This window comes from Parus major, chromosome 2 (assembly GCF_001522545.3).
Source record: "Parus major isolate Abel chromosome 2, Parus_major1.1, whole genome shotgun sequence".
Lineage (NCBI taxonomy): Eukaryota > Metazoa > Chordata > Aves > Passeriformes > Paridae > Parus > Parus major.
Window position 1 is genome coordinate 16,081,456 of NC_031769.1, and position 11,057 is coordinate 16,092,512.

Consider the following 11,057-nt stretch of genomic DNA (forward strand, 5'->3'; position numbering starts at 1 on the left):
AAGTACTCTCAGCATTTCTCAATGCCCTTTATATGAGTGTTGGTTTATGTTCTGTGTGTTTTTTCTCATTATTGATTGTAACAGGGATGTTTGTTTTTCTGTTATTTGCCTGTTACTGACCTTAAATTATTGGAGAACTGTAATCAAGTATTTTCCACATTCTGGACTTTTCTATTTTCTGCATTCTATCCCAAGTAATGCTCTGCTTAAGTCTTTTCCTTGGTTCCTCTGGCTAATGCTTTTCAGCTGCTCCTGGTTCAGCTCCTGGCTCCCAGTATGGCACAATGACCAGGCAAATCTCGCGACACAACTCTACCACTTCTTCAGCATCTTCTGGTGGATACAGACGGAATCCTTCTGTGACTGCCCCATTTTCTGCTCAACCTCATGTTAATGGCGGGCCTCTTTATTCTCAAAATTCAAGTAAGCTGCTGAGCTCTGAAATCACAAACTGTTTTGAGCAAAATGATTGTAAAAGCATGCATGGCATTTTAATTCATTTATGAAAAGCATCAATGAGATTACTGCTTTCTTTCCTGAAACAGAAAGAAAAACAAACAAGAAAAAGCATGTTGAAATTGTACAGTGATTGCACTATACGCAATTATACTGTTTTTCCCCCTGATTTGTTTGCTGTTACTCATGACAAGAAATTATTAGGATTGCCTGTCTAATAATAGGCACATTATACTTAGCGTTTCAGGTGTGCTTGGAGAACATAAACTAAACCCAGGGTTTTTTGTGGGAGACCTAATATGATTGTAGTACAGCCCCCCACTATTTGGATAATGACAAAAGAATACTATCTGAGCACAATGCTCATGTTCCTGTCGCACAGTTTCTCTGTGTCTCTGTCTCTTTCTTAAATCCTTTCCTGATTCCAAGTTTCTCCTTTGTTCTTAGCTTTAAGCTTGACTGTTAAAGATCTCAGTCTTTCTCTTTTAGCAGACAACTTCTCTTTGCTTTCACACTGGTAGGAGTAGAGAAGGAGATGAATGAGGGAAGGGATGCATACCATGGGCAAGAGAGCAGGTTTTGGTCAGCAGCCTCCTGCCTGCCTACCCCGAAAGGGCAAACAAGGTTCACTGCAGAAAGATCTGCAATATAAGGGTCTTGACTCCTGGTATGAAGCTCTATTAGGAAACTTCTTCCTTGCCATTTCCATAAATTTTCATCAAATACATATTGAGGAGTGGTAGTTGCTTGGTAGAGTTCAGAATGCCTACTCTTTAAACTTCAGAGGAACATTTCTTTTGAAAAGAAATGTTGATGTTTGGATTCAAGATCTCTTTAGACCACTGTTTACTGTTGTGTACTTTTAAGAAAAGAATGCTTTTAAAATACTTGAGACACTCAAGTGAAGAGTTTTCTGAGTAGTTTAGAAGTATTATATTTGTCCAAAAGCATTTTTATATGCAGACATGTTATCTATCTTTTCTATTTTTCCAAACCTGATTTTCCTCCTACTCTTGCTCACCCATACTAGCATTTCATTTTCCTCCACATTCTTATTCCTCCAAATTAATTCACCATAACAACAGAAACTCCCTCCTGCTTAAACAGTTGAGTTCCATTAAATAAACAGGATTTTACTTCTGGAAATAGTTCAAGTTGTCTTAAATGCTGTGCAACCACTGTTTCTGAACATTTACATTTGTCCAAAGCAATTATTTGCTCAAATGCAGGTGCTGTTTCTTAATCTAGCCTCTCTGGTGTTCTCAAAATACTGATGGTCAGCATTTTTTAAACAGTATTTTGATTGGTGTATTTTGCTATTTGAAACTGTTTTCCTCTGTTTCTGTAACTGGTGATTATTTTTTTTAGTGCTACTGTCTTGACATTAAACCCAGGTCCCATGTTTCCTTAAGGTTTTACTTTTCATGCTAACAAATGCTCTGGTTTTTCTTAGATGTTTATTTCAATTTTGTGAGACACTGTTCTCCTGCTTTTATTGATCATTTATCCCATACAGTTTATTTGATTATTGGTTTTGTAATGAACTAAATGCTTCATTTTAATTCATCAAACATTAATCTTAGTTACAGCTTTATTTAAAACTGTTGCTTACTTGGAAGAACAGAACCTCTTTCAAATTTGGTTCCAACTGGATTATTACCCTGCTGAATTCCCACCTTCACAGGAATTTCTCTGCTCCAATGCAAGAGAAATTCCACTGCGAAGGGACACAGTATGAAAAAATGAGTTGATGTTTTGTTGAGTTTCTGGGTGGGGTTTTGTTATATGCTTTTCATTCTCTGCACTTAAGGGGGTAGGTGTCCTACCAGAGCTGATAGTTTGAGTGGCTTGCCCTGCTGCTCCCATTCCTCCTCCCTACCTGTGCAGGGAAGAGTTGAACATCTGGACTGTCAGCCCAGTGTCTCTGAGCACGGGTGTGGTCACATGTCTCATTACTCACCAGAGACAGGCACATACTTCAGAGAAGATGAGCCTGCAAGGGCTTCCTGAGAAACGCTGCATGCTCCTGTATCCACTTGGAGCTGTTGAAGCCTTTGCCAGCCTTTTAGGTAGCCAAGTGCCCTCTTACCACAGAAGACTTAGTAAAGCTCCACTCTGCTCTAGACCCATTTATTTTTTTTACCAGTAAGCAACTAGGTCCCTTTTTTTGAGAAAAACTGAAATGCAGTAGGCTAGCTGACTGCCCCTATCCCAGCAGAGCACAGTGATAGGAGGTGCTCCCTGTGTGAATGTGAAGTATTGATGCTGGAACATTGTTCCCCTTGCAAAAGTTTTCTTTGCTCTGTGTCAGTGCTGCTTTGCTGCACTTGATGCAGCTGTCCACTTTGATTTTAGAGGAGTCCAGAATCTTGCGAAACATCACCTCTACTTCTAGTAGCTCACTTTGAAAAGGTAACTGCTAAATTGAGTAGTGCCTATTTAGCAGCAAGACAGAAGCTCAACTTCATGTGCTCCCCAGGTGAAGCACACAAAATGTGTGACAGAGCAAGAACCTTCACATGCACCCTGTGAGCTTCCAGACACGCAGCCTGCGCTCGGCTGTTACCTGGCTGAACACGGGCATGCTTTGCTTTTGATCCTCCATTGGCTAACCACGAATTCAGCCTTGTTGGAAACACAAGCTTGAAGAAGGTTCTTGTGTGTGTGTTCTTGTTGTTCTTTACATACTTTGTTTTGTGGTCCTCGTTACTGACGGCTGCTTTTGTTTGTTCCCTTTTTTTTTCCTTTGTCCATTTGACTTTCCCGATATGGTGTGTGTGTTGCTACCAGTTTCTATTGCTCCACCCCCTCCCCCTATGCCTCAGTTGACTCCACAGATACCTCTCACAGGCTTCGTGGCCAGGGTGCAGGAAAACAGTAAGTTTGGACAAGCTGAGCTGTTAAAGGGTAGAGCCTACTCTCTTCTAGCATGCATGGCTGGCAAGTCAGACTCTATTTTGTTTCCTTTTCCAGAAGCTAATACCATCTTGCATTCTAGTGTCAATATGCTATTGGAGCTGAAGGGCACACTCTTCAATATTTTATAATATATGCACGATTATTACTGACCCATTTAAGTTCTGAACTGCAAATTTATTACATAAGTACAGTGTGAAATGTGGCATATGTTTGGTGTGAATATAAAATTGTATTTTAATTGAAAATATTAATTTCATGTTGAATCACCCTGCCTTTTTCATTAGGGATAATTGATCAGTTTCTATTAGAAAGGCTTATGTTAGACCGTCAGAAGGTGTAATGTGTAATCATTGATTCCAATACTGTAGCATTTTTCAGGAAGCTGTACAGTCAATTGAAAATGTGCAGTCTAAAGATCTAATGCATTACAAAGGAGGTTGTAAGGCATCTCTCCTCTCAGCAGCCTTTCATTCTCCATTTCCTTGTGTTCTCCTATTTCCCTGCTGAGCTTCTTGCAGCATAGCTCTGCTTGTTAGATTTATGAGAGGTGCTCTCTAGCTGTGCTGTGTTTATACTGGTAACTTTGCTTTTACCGTTACTGCTTGATTCCCTTCAGGTGAGTGTTACTGTCTCAGGTGCTAATGCAGGTGGAAAGTCATGTTCCTGATCTGGAGATATCCTTTTCTGTAGGAGTTTGTTGCAGTTCTGTAAACAAAAGACTGAATGTGATGCACGTAGAGCATGAAATAAATAAAAAATGTTTTTAGAGCGTTTGGGAACCATTTTGAGATTTGCTAGGATCTCAGGGGCTACTGCTATCCAGTTAGCAATATAGCTGCAGCATCCATTTAGGGACCCCAGGTCTGAGTAGTGCTGCTGTTCTGCTTCCCATTAGAGCTTTTAAGTGGTTGTGTTCTGAGTATTCCCCATGAGATAAGAGACATTTCTCTGGTTCTCTTTCAAAAAGAAGGTATTTTGGTGTTGTGCTAGGTAAACAGTAAGAATCATGTAGATGCAGAATAGTATACCACAAAATTGTGTTGAACACCTTTCCAAAACATTGTGTAAAGGAAAACCTGCTGAAGATGAAGATTACAGAATGTCTTCACTTGCAGATAAACTTGAGAAAATTGACACCTGCTTCTGAATTGTTCCAAGTATTGTCCTCCTGGAGATAACACAGCCCTTGGGAGAGCGGAGGTGAAAGGGACAGACTGACTTGTGCGTGCAACAGCAAAATGCAAGCCAACTTGTGAATGAGGTTGCAGCAAAACAGCTGAAGCTTGAAATCTGGTCATAGGAATTGTTCTTTATTTTCTTTCTTTTAATAGTCCCTTGGGTTGGAAAGTTATATAATGAGTATGGCTTGGAGCTGCTGCTGCCTCATTCCGGAGGTGGGGGTGTGTGTGGCAGCCTGTGCATACGCTCAGCAAAACTGGCTGTAGAGGCTGTTGTTGAGTTTTGGCACTGCGTGCTAGACTTTCATTGGCCTCGTTTTCTGCAAGAAGTCTTTGGTGTTAGGGAGACATGTGGGTAGGCTTGTCTTTACCTTATCATAGAGATCAGCAGGTTTGGAAAGCAGCATCCTCTGCTTGTGGACTTCTTTCAGAGGACAAGGACAGAGAGGCCTTAGAAATTACGCAATGCTTTTTCTCCTGGATCCAAACCAGTGTGTCTGGTGCTCAGGGACAGTTGATTTAAGTTGCTGTACTCTCACACCTAGTCCTTTCAAAAGGAATCTGCTGGTCCCCATTTAAAGAACAAGGATGGGAATACATAGAAGAGAAGATTCTCAGTTTGGAGCTATATAAATACCTATCCCTTTACCCATTCTCATTTTGATTGGCTTTTTGCATGATTTTTTTCCCCTTCCCCTAGGAGAAGTGATGCTGTCCTAGAGTCTGGCTAAGTTTAGATCCAGGAAAAGTCTAGGTTAAAGTCCAAGAGGCGAGGGGATACTTCAATGGAGTGGCACTTGTCTAATTTTCTGTTTCATTCTCTCCCTTTGTTTAAATGTGAAGTTGAATTGTTTTAAATGTTTCCCATAAAGCTTGCAGTTTCTGCGTTGTATCTCAGTTAGACTATGTCTTGGTGCTTTCACACTTGCATTTCCTGCTCTCTTTACTTCTTTTAAAATATGCAGTTTCACTGCTGAATAAATATAACTTTTTTATTTTTAAATTTTTAAAAATTTCATAAGGTAAGGATTTCTCAAGATCTCAAATTATTGTTGTTTCAATTTTGTTTTGTTTTTTTTCCCTGGCTGCAGACAGAAATTAAGGGGAGAAATACATTTGTGGAAGATGTACTGAACTGCAGCATAGAGCCAGTCCATTCACAAACGGTGTTGTCGTGTGTCTGTGGTGGATTAATGAAGCCTGTCTGTGAGTGCTGTTCAGTAATGGGCAGGACATAGCATTCACTCCGCCATAGACTTTGTTAGTCTGTCTCCAAGTGACATAAATGGGCTTCTGTATGGGAGAGGAATCACTAATACAGTGGCAGCCAGTCTTATTGATGGAGAGAGCTGTGGGGTGTTCAGCTCAGCTGGTCAAGTTGAAGAGGAGCTGGGCTTGCAGGTAAAGAATTGGCCCTTCAAGGGAAGGGAGTGGGCTGGATCCTGGGCTGAGGCAGCCCCTGCCCCAGCAGCTCCTGCCCCCTTTTGCCCATGGCAGCAGGTGCCAGACCTGTCCCAGTGCAGCCAGTCTGACCCAGACAGGACATGGGAGCTGTGCCCAAGTCCCTTGCCAGGGCCATGAGGCTGAAGAGCAAAGGTTAAGTCACCACTAGAGTGATGACCAGCCAAAAGTAAAAACTGTTCAGGCAAACAAAACCCTTATTTCTAATCTCCAGATCCATTGTAACTGTCAGTAGTTAAAGCTTAATTCAGTGCAGTGTTGTTCTTTCTCACTTGCTTGGCTTTCTTTTCAAAATTTGTGTGCTGGAGCTGCACATTCTGGGGCCTGATGCCTCATTCCATCAAACCCTGCCTACAGCTGTGGTTTTCAGCCTGTGTTTTCAGTGTGCAGAATCTCAGCTCTTGAAAATGAATCTGTGTTGCTATGTAACCAAGTTGGTGTTAGTAACAGTAGCTTCCTTTCAGTAACTTGGGGCTTCATAGTGCTTACACCAGGTCCATGTGTAGTGGTCCACATCTCCCTAAGGACAGGACAAAGTGACTTGATGTCCTGCATCTGAGTATGCCATCTCTTTATCTCGCTGCCAGGTGCTGTCCACATTACTGGAAACTAATTTAATGAACTGATTTTAAAAGTGATTTGTATCGTAATGCCTTTCTCTTTTTCCCTTTCCCAAAGCAACTTGTAATTGTACTGATTGGAGAATCTCAGGGCAGGGATTTGACGTTTTGGTTTATTTAATTTAATTCCTTGAGCACTTTTTCTCTATGAGCAGCAGCTGCCTATCATAGTTTTCCATTTATTAATTGACTCCTGAATGTGTGCACACACACAAGCTACTCTGCAAGATAAGGATCTGTACAAAGCTTTTCTCCTGCAGTAGAATCACTTGGCTTCCTCTTACCTGGTTTAATCTTTAGAAAGGGAAGAGACTAGTATTCATGGTCCACATCAGATCTTTTTCTTCCCTCATGCTAGCTCTGAGAGAGAAAGAATCCAAGGAAGCAGTGTTCAGAAGTAAATTGAAGTGACTTCAAGTTGAGAACAAAGGATTTGTTAAAAACCAGTCAAGCTGCTGGCCCGGTCAGAGGCCTGCCTGGCTCAGAGGGTGCCACTCGGAGTCCTCCATAGCTAACGCTGCAGCGCATGGACATTGGAGCAGGAAGCTTTCCTCTCTGCTGATGTTCAGCTTATGCCCCGCAGCATGTGCTTTGACTCTAGTAGCATTTACACATAGATTTGACCACTAATAACAAATATAGTTATGTGTTGTAGTTGTTAATACAAAGTCTCTGTTTCTAATCAGTGCATGGTATTATAGTGCATGCTGTGTGTGTTGTCCCCCGCAACCCTTTTATTTACAGTGTACAGCCTCAGGTTTGTTTGCATCTCTACACTGTCTAGATTTAAGAAAAACCAATAATGTCCAAATGTTTCTAGTTGCTGATAGCCCGACTCCTCCCCCGCCACCACCTCCCGATGAGATGCCAATGTTTGATGACTCTCCTCCTCCTCCACCCCCACCCCCCGTGGATTATGAGGATGAGGAGGCTGCTGTTGTGCAGTACAGCGATCCCTATGCAGATGGAGATCCTGCCTGGGCACCTAAAAACTACATAGAGAAAGGTAAGAGAAGCGTTGCAGCTGTGTTAGTGCAGTATCAGAGGATTAACGGTATCTGAAGGGAATGAAGGACTTAGCATGGTTCTGATGAAAAAAGTCATTGTCCCTCCTAAGTCAGAACTCAAACCATGCTTTCTGTAGTTTGTCCACACCTAATGTGGTAAGACATAATCTTCTTTGGACAAATTATAAAATCCCTTCAAGCATTCTAGAATGGATGAAAAAGAAAGCTTCTTCACAACAAGCAGATGTAAATGGGATGGCTTTCGTCTTTATGAGCTGGACTGTCTGTACCTACCTCAGGATTGCTGGGCAGTCATCTACAAACTGCTGCAAAACAGACAGAAATTCCAAGCTGTATTTATCTCATCAAACTAGATTACTAGAGTGGATTATTAGCCTTTGAACTATAAAATGTGTTGAGGCCTCGTTGGAGATTTATCAGTGACTCCAGATCAGCAGACTGTGAACTGTGCTTAGGTATGAAGTCACATATTAAACATCTCTTCCCATAAATAATGGATAAGCAGATTTCCTGCCTGTGGAGTTGTCTGTGTTGTAGCACTGACCATTTTGTCAGCAGTAGTATTGCCAGTTTTCTCATGAGCTGGCCAGTGCTGCAGTGAGTATGAAATGGGGCCAGGTACTGGTGATATTTGTGGCAGTGCTCCTCTGTTCCATCTTCACTCAAGCTGGACTGTGTGCAGGACATACCCATGGGATGAAAATAACTGACACAGCACATCATTGCTAGGCATTAAGACATCAGATATCAGAGAACATACGTAGGTGTAAAATAGTGGATTCTTGGAATTCATAAAGCTGATCAATTGCATATCCATATTAACTTCTGAAGGGTAAGGCTGTGATATCTGAAGTCTGTATATTCACAGTGGTAGTTTTTAACTCCAGTATTTGTGGTGGCAACATTTGTTCCTTGGGGAAGTGTCCACTTTGTTAATGGCACACAGCAAGCTGGAGGTTGGTAAGAGCAAGGTACACATCAAGCAGGTACTGAAAATAACAGATGTTGCTTCTACACTCTTCTTCAGCAACTTTCCTACTTGCACTCAGTGCAGCTCCTTGAAAAGTAATGCCAGAACTCTTTATGACATAAAAGTTCTGCAGGAAAGACTATTCATTTGTGTGCAATGGCTTTAGCAGCGATGTGTGCAAGGCCACTTTAAGGTGCCAACAGTGGAATGATTTTTGTAAGATTTTTTTAGCCGTGTTCTAATTAAGAGATTCATATAAAGGGATCCACATGCTTTTGAGGTAATCTGGTCAGAAATGGGTACCACACAAGTCAGTTACTGCCCAACTCAGCTTTTAAATGTCTATAAGCTGTACTTTACGGTGTCACAGTCAAACATACTTCTCTGTCAGCAGCTTAAATGAGTGTTCAGCGTAGTCACCACCCACTTCTTAGTGCTAGCTAATGTTGCAAGAAAAGTGAAATTCCATTTTCTGGGCTTAATGTTCAACAGGAAAAGCATGTGAATTCATTATTGAGAATCCCAGGATAGCAAACTAATGTTTTAACATTTTCTGAAGTACTATTTTTTTTTAATAGTGTTACTATTAATAAAATGCTAAATGTGTCCCTGTTTTTTCCACAGTTGTTGCTATATATGACTATACAAAGGACAAAGACGATGAGCTGTCATTTATGGAGGGTGCAATCATTTATGTGATAAAGAAGAACGATGATGGCTGGTATGAAGGAGTTTGCAATCGAGTAACTGGCTTGTTTCCTGGGAATTACGTTGAATCAATCATGCACTATGCTGATTAAAATCCTTTGCTTTTCAAAGTTTGGTCTTGTATTCAAGTCATACCATGATTATTTACAAGGGGTAACTAAAAGCTAACAGAATTGTCTTAATATACTTTCAAAATTGTGCCCATTTCTTCAGGCCATACTGTTTTAATGGTATGATTGAATGTCCATCTCTGAGTCTCTGGGAACAGTATGTCTTACCTGATGGCAATTTGTAAAACAAGCAACTGTCTATAACTGGTTATACTTATTTACTTATACATTGTTAATTTTATGACCAGCCTAAATATTATGGGGAAGTAGGGTATAATATTTAATGAACCATGATCAGATTGTGCCATTACATTTTTCAGTACAGCATGGTAACTAACACTACGTTAGACTAACATATTAAAACCTGGATGAGAAATTTAATGTTAGTGCTGGTCATATTACTTTTTGTTTAGACTCTTTGCTCATTCTTGAACTATATTTGTTTAAAGCATGCATACAAACTTATGTATTGAAATATACTTTTTTAAAAATCCAAGATGCTTCCAATTGTTGTAATCTTTACCTGGAGTATTCTCACTAAAGTCTATTACAATGAGTTGTTTGGGTCTAAGGTGTCCATGTGATTCAAAAAAATGGGTGGTCTTATGTATGTGTAATTTGTACCCAAGTTTTTTTAATGAGTAAATTTACATTATGACTTTTTCCATTCATAAATATATAAGTGAACTGAAGATCTTGTCCATTACTTTTTTGGTTGGCTTGGCAAAGAAATTTGGAATGCTAACGTAGTAAAATCGTGGCTGTGTTATCCCAGGCAATGTACTAAAAAACAAATATTTGTAAATGACTTTTATCAGTGACAGAGGGCAAATAAATTAGATCTGAAACCTGAATTACACACTTATACATACTCTTAGAAGTTCTTTCCTGCCAACACTTAATTTTAGTGAGGGTATTTGATTGAATCTAGTTACCTGGATGCAGTAAGTTGGACAGGATCTGTAGCTGACAGTTGTGTGTGGGAACATTCTGTGTGGCTCTGGGGAGTGCCCCAGGGAGCAGGAGCAGGCTCTCCTCCAGACAGCACCCAGGGGAGCACATGTGACAGGAACCTGGCCATTGTTAGGGGATCACAGGCACAGATAGCCAGAGAGGGTGTGCTTCCCTGCTCTACAGATTCTGTGGCTGAAATAACCTCAGAAGGAATGTGGTAGTACTGGGTAATTACTGTGAAAGGAATGTGTCTGGGACTTCAAAGGCGGCTTCTAGGGTGCTACAGAATATATTCTACAAATGAGTGATGGAAAGTGATGGAGTTGCAGGTTTGACTGGCTGGTGAATCATTCATTTTTTAGTGTGAGTTAGAAATACCAAGCCTTTCGTTTTCTGTACAAAAGCATTCATTTGGTAGCAGTCTCAAATTCTGCATCATTGGTAGCCACCAATAGCATGAATTGGAACTCATTTTATATAACCAAGTAAATCCACATGTAGTCTTTTACAGTAAACCAGTATCTCTATATACAATTCCAGGTGCTTGTTAAACAGCTGGGAAGCATCCAAACCATCTCTCTTCACAGGAGTTTACCAGCTCCTGTACATGCATGCTCTGTTTATTAGTGTAAACAAGTGAAACTTGGAACAGC

The 11,057-nt window shown here is 40.7% G+C and overlaps 1 protein-coding gene across 14 annotated transcripts in view; it reads left to right on the plus strand.

Annotated features, from left to right (window-relative positions):
• ABI1 (abl interactor 1) overlaps positions 1-10,142 on the plus strand; it is a 77,447-nt gene extending 67,305 nt beyond the window's left edge. For 5 of the 14 annotated variants that reach the window (XM_015617073.2, XM_015617075.2, XM_015617074.2 and 2 more), the window contains 4 exons: positions 247-423; positions 3,247-3,333; positions 7,455-7,640; positions 9,257-10,142. In XM_015617073.2, coding sequence (XP_015472559.1) covers positions 247-423; positions 3,247-3,333; positions 7,455-7,640; positions 9,257-9,432 — 626 coding nt within the window. In that variant the 3' untranslated portion in view covers positions 9,433-10,142. The remainder of the gene's footprint in view (positions 1-246; positions 424-3,246; positions 3,334-7,454; positions 7,641-9,256) is intronic. The other 9 variants (XM_015617082.2, XM_015617083.2, XM_015617084.2 and 6 more) reach the window with 3 other exon arrangements.
• Positions 10,143-11,057: the final 915 nt, after the last annotated feature.